Genomic DNA, 16247 nt, shown 5'->3' on the forward strand with positions numbered 1-16247 from the left:
ACTGAAATCCACCTTGCTGCCTCCCCAGCTGTCTTTTTGTAGACAGACAATGAAGAGGGAGAGGGTAGAAAGGAGAAGACCAAAGAAAGGAAAGAAGGAGACAGTGGAAGAAGGAAAAGGAATAAAGTAAAAGTGTGACCAAGTATTTCCCGATAAAATTCTAAAATAAATTTCCACCTTTCTTTTATTTCTAGGCCCTCTCCCATGCTTTTCAAATTGGCTCACTAACTTTTCCCCAAGTGAATAAGATGAGACAGAAAGATTGATTTCTTCGGGCTGATGACAGTATTAAAAAATGGTCCATGAGGCTGAGAGGCGGCCTGTGCAGGTGAAACCTATGGCCAAGATGCAAGAGTTAGGAAGTGGCCCAGTGGGGACCAACTCTGCTTCCCTGAGCTCCCATAGCAAGGGAGTAACAGGGTGGGGACCACAACGCAGGCCCGACTCCCTGCCCGCTCGACTTTCTCTCACAGCACATTTGCTTTCTCAGAGTCGGTCTTATGTCCACGTATTATTTTCTCTTTCCCTGTTATGCTTAACCCATCAGCATTAACTTCGCCAGAGATATACTTATCAGCGACATAAACCATAAGATCGTAATTTGCCCTGTTTCTTTTATTCTTGCTGCAGTTAAAAGACTCTATTGCCTAGGAAGGCCTTTTCCTGCACTTTCCCTTTGCTCCTGGTTCTTTGAATAGAATGTGTTTATAATTTACAGTGAAGGATAATTCATAACCAATATTGATATTTCCCACATATAAGTATACAAGCACCCATAATTGTGTACTCAGGAATGTTTTCAGTATTCTTTCCTAAACCAATGTAATAGTTCTATGATTCATATGGACTTCCTGGGTTGGTGGAGATATTTGTATGAAAAATGTTAGAGTTTATGCAAATATCAGTGTTAATATGTATAGAATTTATGTTAGTTGCTGTTAGAGCCTTGTTATCAAAGTGCGGTCCTTGGGCCAGCCTCATCGGCATCACTTGGGAAATTGTTAAAAACTTAGAATCTTGGGCTTCTTCCCAGACCTACTGAATTCAAATCTGCATTTTAATGAGATTCCCAGGTGTTTTATATGTTCATTAAAGTTTGAGAAGCCCTGCCTTAGAGTACACACAGGGCATTAAGGTCAATCATCATTTTGTTTATGCCCACTTTACCTAGTTTCACATGGCTACATTTAATAGAGTGCAATGGCTCTGCAATTTCCATCCCAGTAACTTCATTGTGGGCTGTCTTATACATGATTGCCCAAGAGAGCTATAAAGAATATCTGAGGCAGGCAATTCATCCTCATTAGATAGGTAGGTGGGTAGACAGATAGACAGAGATATAAATATAGGTGTAAATTGCTTCTTAAAAGCTTTATAGGTAGCAGGTATTGAAAACTGTGAAGGGTCTGAGATTTTATTCTGCTTGCAAACCAACAAGCTGGTGTGCCACAGTTTCACAGATGACAGCAGAGGACATGAGACTCGTGGGTCAGAGTCCGGGGGCTGTATTACTCTTTCCACAGGAAGCAGCATGAACAGCGTATTTATGTCAATTCTCTCTGCCCCACGTCTCACGGTGGCGATACAGATGGGCCCTGATGGAACCCTGCACATATTCTGATGGCATTAGAGAAAAGGACCCCTGAATTTAGGGAATCTGAATCTCTTTAAGTGAGCAGTAAACACAATTTCCCTTTGCTCCAGAGATTATTATCTCTATCTCCTAAGACTGTTCACCATACAAACATCCTTAAAACGATAATCCAGAGCAAATGGCAGTGAGTGACTCTCTTTGTAAGATGTATGGAAATGCAAGGGACCCATGGAGTACCATCTCCCAACAATAGACAGTAGAACATCTTTATTATTAGGTTTTAGGGCCAATAAATGTTTTTTTGGAAGCCATGGAAGAAACATTTCCAAATCCCTGGATTGTACTCAGAGTTAGTTCTATCAGCAAGACTCTAGGAGGTAAATAACTTCCAGTCTGGGCATTCAGCTAAGCGCCTTACAGGAGGGGAGAAGTTCTATTAAGAAAACAGAGGGTTCGTGCATTATAAACAGTGGGCTCGCCTGTGGCTCTTTACAGTGTCACTTGCACCATTTAAACGCTGAACCTGTTCTTATCCTCAAGTTTGAGAGATATGACATAATTCAGAGAGCTCTGAAGAGACTTTGAGAGATGTTTACAAGATTGGCAAATAGTAGTAGGGAGAACAGCGACATAAATTTGGGCTAATGGTAACTTTCTGATACAGCAGTTTTCTTTCCTGTAAGTGGATTGTCTTGCAAAGTAGATTTCCTTTTGCTTTGAATGTCTAAGTGGAGGCTAAACCTTCCAGAAAATTGTAGAAGAGAGTTCTTCTTTGACTTCTGGAGTTTTTCACTGCTCTCAAAAGAATTTAAGAGTTGGAGAAGAGAAAACTGGAGAAGTTTTACAAAGCAGATGACAATGATATATTGATAAATGTTTAACAGATGAAAGGGGCGGGGTGGGATTGGGGCCACTCTGCAGTGTTTGCTGTTTTCCGTGGTGTGGATATTCCCACTGTGGCTGATTTCAAGCTGTCAGAATGAAGTCAGTGGCTCACAAAATTCCTAAAAAGTTAACAAACCAGTGTGAGCTGGTTCCAACAATCCATTGCAAAACAGTCATAATTAGTAATTTTTTGACAGTGAAGGTAGTCTGACCATGCACGTTTGCTTGTAGAAGCTCCTCAAGATCTTTCACAATAATGTATGTTTTGTTTGCCCCTGGAGATTCATAGATGGACTTACCTCAAGGCAGGATGACAGCCTAAATGATTTTTTGAAGTTCATTTCAACTGTATGATTTCAGTTTTTTTAAAAAGTCTTCCTTTACGTGGTGGGTATCACCAGCCTGGCTATTCGCTTCCTTTAAATAAACCAACTGCCAGCTCAGCATATTTCTCTTCTATGGAAAGGCCTGTAGGTGTAGTTTGATTGTCACTGATATTTCTGGAAGATCAAGAGGCTATTCAGGCGTCAACCAGTGATGATTCCTTATAACTGGGTGATCTGTAGAATCATAATGACTCATAAATTCGGGAGCCAGGCACCTGCATCTGTGGTTGGACCGGGAGCATGGTGAATCCTCTGCACTAATGAGGCTTCGTGCCTCTTTAAGAGACTTACCCTGGAATTCCCCTTGGGCTCAGTTTGGCTGCAGAGTTTTGTGAAGTCCCTCTCTGGAGTGCTTTGCTGTTGTGTTGACAGAAACATTTTCCCAGAGAGGTTAAGCGTGAGCCCAGACACTGCAGTTCCAATGAAGCTCATGATGTGCAAGTCGCCCTCCCGAGTGAACTGCCCAGCTCACGCTGGTGGACTGGGTTTCATGGGCACCCTTGTGATGTTTCCATCTTCTGGCCTATCTGTGTGCATCGTGTGGAGCCTGACATAGTGGACTGACTGCTCTCCACTGCGCCCTCTCCCCCAAGCCATGGAGGGAGAAGTAGAAGTAGCCAGCTCTTCGCACTCAGCTCACCCCAGTGAGATGAGCTTTTCCTGGCCTCTGGCTTTACCCAGGCCTGTCTCTTCTTCCCCCAGCATTTACCAGAAGGGAGGACCTTGACTTTAATGCAGACGTGAGTGCCTCCTTCTCTCTCCCTTGGGTGGTATTGATTGGGAGGCTTCAATTATTTATCAGATTTATAAAATGTTCATCTTGCCAAGGTCTCCGGGCACATGGACAGAGTAAAAATATTAATGAGTAATAATAATAAAAAGGCCTACCAAACATAGATGCACATTCTGAAGGGTCTACATCAACTCCATTGGAAACCTGGTAACATTGATTCAGAGCTTCCCTTACAACTTGATTTTTTTCTAATAATACGATGCACCCATTTCCAAGGGGGCTTGCTTTCCAGCGTAAAGCAAATGCATTAACAAGCAAAGAGGTGGAACGCATAGATTTGTTGTTTAGGCTAAGGCCAAATTGAAATGACAACTCATCTGCCATGTTCGAGAGGTCAATTTCTACCCATCCCCCCCCACTCCCATCTTCCCTTTCTTGGGGAAGGCAAAAATAGAAGTACATTTTTAAAAAGAGGGTTTTGCATTATCTGTCCCAGATTTTTGTCTAGACACACTGAGACAAATTATCTTCAGGAGTTTTCTTGCTCTGCAAGAGGGGAAGATTCTCTGAGAAGGGTGTGTGCTATGCCAGCCCATATGTCTGCTGCACATTCTTTTGCCCCTGTCTGGGGAACGGCACAGTAGTGATGGGTTGTGTTGAGCTAGGTGTCCATGACTTACTTGCTCCTCAAATTTTCAGGAATAGGAAGGTGAGGCATTTAGTTAGATAGGAGAAGAGTGTGTAAGTTTGAGGAACTTTTCTCAGTGTGTTGGATCTGAAATCCCAATGCCACAGTGGACTTTTTCTTTGGAGAAGCCTCCCGCTCTGTTTCTATCCACTGCTGAGAAAAGCAGAGGTACAAAGAAGAAATCAGGACACTTCTAATCATGACCACCAGCATTAACAACCTACACCACTAGTGTGTCAGAGAAGCACCCTTAGCAGCTAGATTTTGCAAATAGAAAATAAGTCACTATAGTTGGGACTGTACATTATTTTTTCCTCCTTAAAAATCTAGTTATGGTTAATATGTTTGCCCTTAAGGACCCTTTGGGCTGTGGTACATGTCAGAGTTCCACCAGTACAGGAGAAGGAAAAATACTTGAGCTACCCCCTTAACACAGAAATTGTTGAACTAAGGCCCACAGGTCAATTCTGGCCCATTGTTTGTTTCTGTAGATAAAGTTTCATTGGCACACAGCCCCACCCATTCCTGTAGAAATTGTCAATGGCTGCTTTCATGCTAGAGTCAGGGTCGAGTAGTTGTGACTAAGACTGTGTAGCCCAAAAAGCCTAAAATATTTGCTATCTGGTCCTTTACAGAAAAAGTTTGCTGACCCCTGCCTTACAAGAGCAAACAGAATAGCTAATAAAATAACAGCCCACCATTCAGCACTCTACAAATCTTGTAACAGGTTGCTGCTTTGACTTCTTTTAGGCAGGTGCATAAGCAGTGAGATGGGGGTAGAAGGCAGTTCTAGTTGGAAGGAATACCAAGGCCCAACTCTCCGTTGCAACTTTACCTTAAGTGTCTGTGATCCCCACTGCGGATGCTTTTGCTTTATATACAAAATTGGAGACAGCTTAGAAAGAGAATGAGATTTGTTCATAGCTACCATCAGGGTCAGGACTGGTGCTAGACCTCACTGATTAATAGTCTTTATTGATCAATTGATTTATAGTTAAGAGTTAGCATATCAGATGATTATAGGTAGAAATATAAACTATTATACTTGGGGTTTTTTTTTTCTATCTGTTTTGTAAAGAAAAAAATGAGAAGTTTTCTGCCTTGGATGGGTTGTGGTAATTTCAGGGTTATGGCTGACGTTGTGTGCTATGTTCTTGGGAGGTAAATTTAAAAAAAGGAATGATGTTGATACAGATTCTCTTAGGAATTCAGTATTTGAGTCCATTTGGACAGTTTGTTATAGCTTTACGCTGATTTTATTTTTTATAAAAGACTATTGGATTCACAGTATAAAATGGTAGATGTGTGATCTTTGTATATGCCATTGTTTTTTTTTCTTCCTCTTTTCATAGTTTTTCCAAAGAAGGCCAGCCCTGTTTCTTCTGTCTTCCAGACCTACATGTGCAAAGTAACTCTGTAGTCCGGTCAGAAGAAAGATGATATAATGTTTGAGAAGCAGACATTTTTTTAAAAAAGGATAATCCTTGCTTTTGTGGAGTCTTTTAATACTTTTAGGATGTGGAAGAATTTTAAGAGAGTACCAGTTATAGCTCCTCAGATTAATCTAAAATTAATGATATCCCCTAAAATTAAGAGCTGGGTGCTCTTGACATATATGTTTTGTTGCCACTTGACACTTGTTTGTTGAGTTCATAACCTTCTCCAGCATATCTTACCTCTTAGAACATAAGAATAACTTTCCCATACTCATATAACATCTTTCTGTATATACAGAGCATCTGATTCAAGAACAACCCACTAAAAGAATTAGCCTTTATGCTTCCTGTTGAAAGTGTCAATATCCAGATTCATATACAAATTATGTGCTTTAGTCATTTCAGTACAACTAGCACTCTTTCTCTTGTACCCTGAATTTAGCCCAACAGTTTAAACATATTTATTTTCAATGAGATGAATGCCCTCTGGTGGCAACATTACCAAATATTTGCACTTGGCTATATTTGGGGGGCCCATGTAGGACTGGTACAAATATATCAAGTATAGTCATGGGACAGTCTAGGGATATAATTGACATAGCTTAGAGTTATTTATTTTTTTAAGCGTATGCCCCATTTAAGTGCAGTAAATAGAAGATAACATCAAGTCGTAGGGGTCTTTTTTATATTGACTGAAATCAAAAGATTCAACAAGGAGCTAAACTAATCCCTTATTATGATAATTCCTTTAATGCCATTTACTTTAACTTGGGAATCTCTTAGCTGGTAAAGTCATTTATAGCAGGGTCATGTGTAATGATGTTTTAATGGAGGACTTTTAGGTAATACCTTGGAGGGTGTTTTAAAACTAAATAGTTGTATGAGAGAGAATTGCTTAAAGGAGTGTAAGATAACCTGCTAGGAAAAAAGCCAGTGGGAGGGAGGAGCAGGGTTTGACCCTGAAGTTTCACCAAATGGCAACTTTATGTCATTTGTTTCATTAACTGCTAGACAATTCATTTTCAGTTCAACAGAGAATGCTTACCAAGCCAGGGATGCAGGCCTGCCAAGACTCAAGTTTTTATAGAAAGCTTTATTTTGGAAATTTCTAATCTGAACACACTTGAAATCTAGCTCTCAGAAGACTTTGTAAAATCATTTATAAGAAAGTAGGGAAAAGAGAAAGCAAGAGTTAAGTATGAGGTTGTGGCCCTTCTTTAGGGGACAGAATTGTGAAGAAAGAAGAGGTTGTTTACTTATTCTGCTGAGTACCCCTCTGCCCAATAATACCTAGTTTTAATGTGACCGTAGCTCCAGCAGAAAAGCTGTAGCTTCTTCCGCTTCTCCATTTTTCCCATTTGGATTGGATGGAACCTTTGGATATGAAAAAAAAATCATCAAGGACCATCTTGTGTTGAAAGATGTTGTTCTGCATACTTAATAAGCTGAATCACCCTTTCCCTTTTCAGATATGGCTCATGTCCATTAAGCCGTGGATGCGGATGGTAAATACTATTGTACTTTTCATATCACCAAGTGCCACATTTTCTGAGGCAGTGACGTCTCTTTGCCTCAGCATTTGTAAGGGACTGCACTCTGGAGTCTAACAGCTTAGCCTGACGGTGTCTGTTAACTTGCAAGTACTTACAGATATGTTAATGGCTTGGTGAGAATTGACTTCTGTAGAAATTATGTTTCTTAAACCAGTGCCTTTGATCAAGCTTTGATGCTTCATCTTATGTTATCCACTGGCTTGTATCCTGCAGTGGGTGGGAATATGAGATTTTACTTCCCTAGTGTGAAAAGGCAGATCGTGTATGAGAGTCCAAGAGAGGCTTGCTGAAGCTTCTTCTGGGGGACCTGCAAGAATTTCTCAGATAAGAAATGCATGGCTTTTGTCATCCTATGGACACCCTCTCACTGCCCTCTACACCCCAATATCAGAGACCAACACAGTGTAATGTAATAAGCACTCCTGATGACATTTCCACTCGCAGGTATATATTTAGGAAATGCTGAGCAGCCTGTGAAGGGACATTTTGTCTGAACAGGGATTGACTTTCTTTTCTTGACAATAATAGTCTTTACCTTAATGTATTTTGTTGAAATGGTTTTGGACCCTAAACAGTGTTACCCAACTTGATCAATTCTGTTATTTACACAATTTGGCTCTGAATAATTCTCAGCTATTTCTGTGAGTCAGATTCACCCCCAAAGGTTGAGTGTTTACTGTCATCTCTTCTTACTTACCTTTGTTCATTTACAAACATGTGTCTGTATTAAGCATTGGGTCAGATGGTCCCATCTCCAAGGAGCATACACTTTACTGGGAAAGTAGAGAGTCAGTGGATACTTTAAATATATCAATAATTTGAAAGGTGCTTTGAGAGAAGGTAAGTGCAGGTTGCTGTGGGAGCCCTGAAGAGGAATATCTAAACTGGCCTAGAAATTAGTCCTAAAGATGAACACTGGAGGGGCCTTTGGAGCTGGCAGTGTGAGCGTTGGGAGAGGGGCAGAGAGAAGGAGTATGGGAGGATGCTGGGTAGGAGTTTCCTGTCTTAAGACATGAACGTATCAGAAAGCTTGTGGCATTCATACATTTGCAAGGACTTTGGTTTGGCTGAGCAGAGTGGGTGTAGAGAATTGGGCGGAGACACTGGAGGAAAGTTGGGGAGACTATCTTGGAGGCCTTTGGGTACCCCATGGATAGGATTTGTCCCAGAGGATTTTGCCTGAGGGAAGCATCTTAATGATGTACATGTGGTAGGAAGATCTTGGGGGCAGTGAGAAGAGTGGGTGGGAGGGCTGGGGATCGGGACTGGACGTGGGGCTGTCAGCAGGGTTTACCGAGTTCAAGTGATTCAAACTAATATTAGCGGGTTTTCAGGGTAAGATTTTTAAAATGAGTTCCAAAAATGCTGTGGCAAAGGCAGCATGGTTGAAGGAAGCAGCGTGGCCTGATGGAAAGGCATGGGCAGAGTATGGCAGATCTGGGTTCACATTCCCATGTGGCCGTTACTAGCTGTGTGGCTTTGGGTGGTCTTCTCATCTCTCTTAGCTGGCTTCTTCCTCTTCCGGACAATCGGGGTGGTGCTTCTTCTTCAGAGTGTGTTGTGAGATGAAACAAGTTTGTATCTGTTTGATACAAACAAATGTGTAGAGTTTGATAGCTGCTCTTGAAGGTGTGTGAGTGTGTGTGTTGGGGCATGCGCAGGAAGAGAGAAGGAGAGGGCCTTCATCCAGATATGTATTTTCTGGGTGCTGATTCAACACTGTTTGTTTCCAAACAGTGTCACACACTCAACCAATCCTCCTTTAGTGGTTGCCATGTGCAAGGTCCCAGGCCAGGACTCTGTTCCTCTCAGTGACATCTCCTGAGGGGTGGGGGCAGAGAGTGTTTGATAATTAATGTTCGTCAACTAATTGTTCGTCAACAAGTGTCCAATGTCCAGTATGAATCAAAATACTAGAACACCACTCATCTGAGTTATTACCATTTTAATTCAGATCAGTTGGGAAAAATAACCCTTTGGGGGTTTTATTCATATCTTATTATTTTTTCCTTCTCACATTTTAGTTACCTTGGGAACTGAACACTTATAAAATGTTTTAGGTGAACCCAGTAAGAATCCATTTTCTCTAGGAGGTTGGATAAATGGAGAGAGGAACCAGAGAGTCATAAATCCTATTTAACGCGAGTTCATGCATTTCATGAGAGAAGGCCCCTACCTTATCCTCTCATTGTATTTCTCCTGAGATCTATAAACAGATGGTGTTAGCAGCGATTTAAAAATGCAAATAGTGTCACAGAAGTTTTAGAAGGGAATATCCCCACTTCTTTTCCCCCATTTAAACAACAGGAATGGTAAACCCCAACCAAAACCATGCTCCACAGGTCAAAACCAGTCATTTCCTGGCATAGGTTGGCTGTCCTAGTCCAGCTATCTCTATCATCCACACTGGTTAAAAAACAGGAACTGTTCTGAATCTAACGAGTGTATTTACTGACTCATTGAATGTTTGTGAAGGGCCTGCTATGTGTATACATGGAGAACGGAGTGTGGTGATGGGCTAAATAAGCAGTAGCCCTTGCAGTCAAGTGGCTTCTATATGACTCAAAGCCAAGCTAACTAATTTTTAAGAAGAGGGACAGAGGTATTGCCTTGGACCTTCAGAGAGAAAGATTACTTCTTGCTCATGCTAACAAAATGCTTTCATAGAAAAATTGGCTTCTAACTGGGCCTCCAAAATACTGGGCTAAAGAACCTTTGAGTTTGAGAAATCCCTAATTACACAGTGTTAATGGCATATGCTTTTTAATTGTGTACTGTGCCTTATTTTTTCCTATGAGATTTTTGTTAGTTCTTTGGTAACTTAAATTACATGAGAAAAATGTCCTTGGAAGGCATCCATTGTTGGACTAACTGTTCTTAGAACATCAATTTGGAGAGTCAGGGAAAGCTCATCATTGCAGACAAAGGATGAACTGAAGTTACTTTCATTCCCAGCCAAGTCGGTGACTTACACCACAAGCACCATGCTATTGGAGCCACTCACCTGGCAGCGTGCATCAGAATTTAGTGTGACTTTGGTCTGAAAGGAACTGAGAAATCTCTTAGAAACATGACCTGAGAATTCCCAAAGTCATGCATGCTTCTGAACAAAACGAGGGAAACCAGAGCGTGTTAAGTCCCAGTGTGAACCCTTAGTCTTTACATTGTTTGCTGCCAACCCCAGTCCTCTAAGGGTCTCACATTCCCATAGTGCCCTGAGAATGATCAAGAGGGTGAAATTTATGTCTTCCTTAAAATAATCACCACCACAAATAGTTATCAATTTTTGAGCATTTGCTTTGTTCCAGACACGACTCCATACTTTACATGTGTTATCTCATTTGATACCGTCAACAACCTCATGAGTTAGATGCGGAAGGTACAGGTAAGGAAACTGAGATACAGGAGACGAAGTAACTTGCCTGATGAGTGGTGATACTGGGATCCAGATCTGGGCAGATATCAGTTACAAATTGTCCGTGATGTTCAGTATTAGTATTAATTCTTTTAGTTACTCTTTTCTGTTTTTTCCCACCTTTTGGTTTTTTGATCCATCTGTCTCTACTTCTGGTTCCTTTTTCTGTTTTTCTCCAAAATAGGATGTGTTGTTTTCTTTATCTTTATAGGCTAAACTTTTAATCTTTTTAGCCAAATAATATCTAACCAGAAAAATGTAAACTTTATGAAAAGAAAGGTGCTACCTTAACACTAAAAAAAGGGACAATGGGAGAGAAGGTTATTTTTAAGAAAGATGTTATGTTGCATATGTTTGAATTACAGGTTTCCAGGTCCCAGAGATCATCACACATCTGTGATTGCAAATGCCTTGTCTGCTCTAAGGAGCTGTGGATTTGCTGGGGGTGAGGATAGGGATTCTCTAACAAGGAATCATGGGCTTCTTGAAAAACATGTTTAAAATCCACTCTCAATTTTAATCCCTTTTTTTGAAACGTCATTGTTCCTGAACCAAGGGAGAAGCAATTCTATTTCCACACTAGTCAGATTTCCGGAAGCTTGAAATGATGCTACCGAAAACAATGCATATTCAAAATGACCAGGTGCAAGATGATCTCATGTATAATGACAGAGACAACTGAAAGGGGCCAACTCAGGAGTCTCAGGACCCCAGGGACATGGTTCCTAGACTGAGCTAGGCACTGGCTCCTTACCCATCTGTGAAATTAGGGTGATGTGAACAGATCTCTCAGGTATTTGGGGTATGGGGCATGGTGAAATGCGGCTGCCTAAACAGTAATGACTGTATGGATGGGACTTAATGAACTCTGTATGTTCTTTCCTCACCTCATCTTTTCAAATGTGAAAAGTTAGGCAAAACACTGGGCTTTCAATTCCAATGTCCACCCCTTCTTAGCCGTGTGACCTCTGGGGAATTTCTTAAGCTCTCAAAAACCTCTGTTTTCTTCATTGCAAAACATGGTGATGATTATTACCCTACTTTACAGAGTTGCTGTCAGGACTGAATAGGAGAATTTCTATAAAAGCCTTTTATGGTGGGTGGGATAGTGTGCAGAGAGGTGGTTGGTCTAGCTCACTAGACAGTTTCTTGGGTTTGAACTTGAGCTCCAGCACTGACTAACTTTGTGAGTTTGGCCATGTTACTCAACCTTTCTGTGCCTCAATTTTCTCACCTCTAAAAGGCAATAATGATAATACTACATATAGGGCTGTTATGAAGATTGAATGAATTGATACATGTGAAACACTTAGAAGAAAGTTTGGCATATGGTTAACATCACTTATTAGCTATATTATTGTACATAGTAAGTGTAAAAACATTCAGTAAGTTTATTATTATTATTAATTTTAATTATTAGAATCACAATTGTAATATTTTATTATAATATATATAATTTCCTAATATAATATTACCTTTAGGTATTAAAATATTTTATAGAGATCAGGAGTAGTATACTTGATAAGAAAATGAAAGTGAAATTTTAAAAAAAAGGGAAAATGGGAGGAAAATAAAAATTAACAAGAATGTACATTTGGCTGATACTGATCAGATTTATTGAGTCCATCTGCCATTTTTCAGACATTTGGTTGAGTGTCTGTCCGTTCTGTATGCTGGGCTATAGAGAGGAGAAGTTCACCCTGGAGAAGTATTTGCTGAAGAGCCAACCAGAGAGAGCAATGTGATACACTCTGTCATCCGTGTCTGTTCTGGGGGCTTGGATGGGGGCTCTTCTGCCCCAGCCTCAGAGACCCAGGGCTGGTTTTATGTAGAAGAGGGCACTTGAGCTTGGCTGTTGAAGGTAAGAGTCCCCCAGGCAGGGAATTAGCAAAGGGAAATCTGTGCAGAGGTTTGAACTTGAGGGATGAGGGCAGGGTGGGGTTCTCTGGGGGAATGGTGTCATGTGTGCCTGAGACAGATGCATGAGGACAGAAAAGTGTCAAGTACTATCCAGGTAGACTGACCAAGGGCAGCTGACAGAGCAGGAGAGGGCGCTTGGGTGGCCTGGGATGGACTTGTACCTATAGGGAGCCTGGATATGACTTAGGTAGGAGAGCGGCTTCATCAGCCTTGGGAGCTACCATGAGTTCAGGGTAGGGCTCAGGTCCTTCCAGAACAGGTGTCTGTTTCTCAGCAGGGAGAAACAGACCAGAGAACACAGACCGGAGACCTGGATTGGGAAGGCATAGCTGTAGGAGAGCTGCCAGAGAATGAGGAACAGGGAGCCTTGGGGACCACAAAACTGTGAAGGGAGAGGGGAAGAAATGGCCAGATGGAGGCTAGAGAGGCCTGAAAATGGTGTTAGGGGAATCAAGGGAGTAGAGACATTTAGAAGTAGGCTGTGCTCACCAACACTGAAGGCCTCAGCTTGGTCAACTGGAAGAGGCTGGAGGAAAGGCCATTGAGAAATTGTTGCCAAGGCCTTTGTGGTGGCTGTGAGGGGATGGCCAGGAGCGGCAGGGCCCAGAGGCCCAGCTCCAAGCAAGTTGAAGAACGTTTCGGTTCTGACGTGGCCGGAGCTGAGGTGTCTGCCTCTCCTTTGCGACGTGAAGGGGAGAGAAGAAGCAAGGAGGCTCTCGGGGACCTGCCCAAGAGAAGCTGCTTTCTGTCCTCAGGTGTGGCCTGAAGAAGTGACCACTAGGTGAACGAGCTTCAACCGAGCAGATTGTGAAATTGCTGAGCTATTGGGGAACAGCCAGAGGTCCCGATGAGGTGAACTGAATTAATTGTATCCATGCCAGATCTTGATAGCCCAGAGCTGAAACTCAGGGTTTGGTCTAGGGATGGCAAAGAAAGACAAGTTTGCATCATAGAACCTCTGGGTGTTTGACCTGGAAATGGGGGTCCGAGGCCGCTAGTTCAGCTTCCTTGGGGAAACTGAGGCCCTCAGTGACCCTTGGACTTGCCAAGGTCAGCCTGGATTTAGTGGCAGTCTTAAATCCAGGAGGGCTTTCTTGCACCTGCAGACACCCCACTCCACACACACCCACAAAGCCTCTGTCTTCTCTCTTCACCCCCTGCCTTGTGCCCTTTCTTGCCCTCTGGCCACAGAGATGATCAGTCAAGCTCATCTTAACCCTAAACTTTCTTACCCCTTTTCTATCTTCCTACCCATTACAGCTCTTGCTACTCTCTTCCCAGGGTCTTGATAGGTGATTGGTTAACAAAATAGCTTGTATATTAGGGATACATAATAAATAGCTTGTGTACTAGGGTGGCAATGGATGTAGTGGATGTGACATTCTATTTCTTCCAGGTAATACAGTTGCATTGCATTTTAAATATGGGTTTCTCCCCAGTGCATAGACATACTCTCAGTCTGTAATCTAAATGGTCTATATGCCGATCTCAATATTCTATCAGAGAAAACTCTTAGCTAGAGAAATGAAGTTAAGCAAACTTTTGCTTAAAAATTATTCTCTTCTTTGCTGTTACCTTCTTAATAAATTTCTAAGGGAGGCTTAACCATTGGTCCCACAAAAGGAGCAAAAAAATAATACATCTTTCTAAGGCAGTTGATTGTGGATCAATTTTTCCTTGGCTATTTTAAGTAGTGGTGAAAGAAAATTGAACTTTCTTCTCAAACATGTTGACAAGAGAAATTTTACTGTTTCCCACCAAGATGTAAGGATGAAGATTCCTGGCTTGGGTGAGGGACAGGGGAGTTGAATAGAAGAACAGAAAAGGAATCCATTAATGATTTAGAAGACTGTTTCATTTCCCTACCTTGTAACAGAGAAACAGGGCTTGATCAATATTCTCAAGGTCACTCAAGGTTGGTATTTGCTATGTCAGCTAGTCTTTTCTAGAGTTTTGAAAACCATCCCATGCATCCATCCTGAAAGGTTAGGGTGGATATGGTGCAGGGAGATGGGGTTTTGAGTGTGGAGCCAATAGGGGTGTTGGAGGCAGTGTGGTTATGTGTGGAGAATATATGAAGGGGAATCTACAGTACGGTTTCAGGGGGTTGAAAGACTAATTTAGTTCAAGATAGAAACTAGGGAATTGAGAGAGAAACCCCTCTTATGATTGCCGATCTGCACCGATGAGGCAATTACTATTACTAAAATGAACGCTGGCTGTAATGTGGTTTTATTAATCGATGTGTCTCCTCTTCAGTTATTTCTGTGTCATATGTTCATTGGTTCTTTCCTTTCAAATGTAACATTGCCCCCTAGGGATTTGCCTAGTAGAGTCATATATTATGTTTATTTACTTTAGTATTTATTGGCTTAGTTGAGCTTTTTAGAACAAAGGCTCTGTGACTGACTACTGTTAGAGAAATGTGAGCACCTTACCTCTTCTGCTGAATGGAGCAAGTGTGATGCTCTCTTGGTACTTACGAACGGGACGTTGATGGTTGCACAATCCAACATCAAAATGGTGACCGGGAGATGAAAGGGGGCCTAGCCTATGACCCCTCTCCCTCCAGGAGATGTGTTCCCTTTGGTCATCTCATTATTTGAGGACTCTGACCAGAATATCTAGATTAATACTTAGAGTTAACTGCTTTTGCCCTAATATTTACTTATAGTGGCTTATGTCTCCATCAGCCAAAAACCAAACAAACAAAAAGAGCCAAATAACTGACCATTCTCTCTGCAACATTCCAAAGCAATCCTTGGTTCCATGCAGACTCAAAGGTGGGCAGAACCAACAGTGATAACAGTTATTTTTAAAAGTTTCTCTCCAGAGAGTTTTTCTGACTGTGGACACCTCAGGGGTAGACACCCTGAAAAGTTCTGGCGAACACATGTGGTTTCCAGTCAAAATACTATGCAAATATTTTCAAATGTTTTCTTGACTGTGGTATTTCCTCTCTATTCATTACCCAAAGAATGATGTTTTGTCATTTATTTAGAAAAAAAGCAAGTGGAGAAATTCCTCTTTCTGATTGGATTTTACAGTCTTATGAGGCAACACCCCGGAGATTAGAATCTCATATTTTAGGGAAAAAGGTTTTTTATAGTTATCTCTGGGTTTGAAAGATGTTGTCTAAAAAAGCAACTCGAGCTTGAAAAATGCCTGGACTCTTTCAACGTATGTAGCCACTGGGAACATGGTAAAACAACAATAAATGGTTTAGTTTCAGATGGGAAGTTATTTCTTTTAAGCCTCTCAATGAGCAGACAGGCATTTGAGGGAAAGTCTCTTTACCCTAAGATTCTGCATCCTGGGAAGAGAAAGTTATTTTTAATCCCAGTTCCCATCATGGAATATGAAAGAGAAAACCTGATTGTTCTTTCATCAAATGCTGCTGAATTATCCTCCTAGTTTTAATCAACCACAGCAGTAATTCCACTGTGGAATATTATGAGCAGAGTTAATTATAACTGTTTAATGAGGCAGATCCCAATTTTCAGTAGATCATAACCCTTCATACATTAAAGGAGAGAGATAGTTCACATTTTTATTCAACTGACATTTGGTTAATATACTTCAAACAAGTTTTGGATATACCAAGCTGATTATGAAATGGACTTTGTCCGTTCATAAA

At 41.4% G+C, this 16247-nt stretch overlaps 1 protein-coding gene across 11 annotated transcripts in view; it reads left to right on the plus strand.

Annotated features, from left to right (window-relative positions):
• Window positions 1-16247, plus strand: part of NTRK2 (neurotrophic receptor tyrosine kinase 2) — a 411119-nt gene that overhangs the window by 108798 nt on the left and 286074 nt on the right. The window contains exon 14 of one of the 11 annotated variants that reach the window (XM_082469616.1): window positions 10584-10660. The exons of the other annotated variants lie outside the window; for them this stretch is intronic. Within the exon in view, the coding sequence (XP_082325742.1) occupies window positions 10584-10645 (62 nt within the window). The 3' untranslated portion in view covers window positions 10646-10660. The remainder of the gene's footprint in view (window positions 1-10583; window positions 10661-16247) is intronic. 11 annotated transcript variants of the gene reach the window in all.

This window comes from Balaenoptera physalus (genome assembly GCF_965194825.1).
Source record: "Balaenoptera physalus genome assembly, chromosome: 7".
NCBI lineage: Eukaryota > Metazoa > Chordata > Mammalia > Artiodactyla > Balaenopteridae > Balaenoptera > Balaenoptera physalus.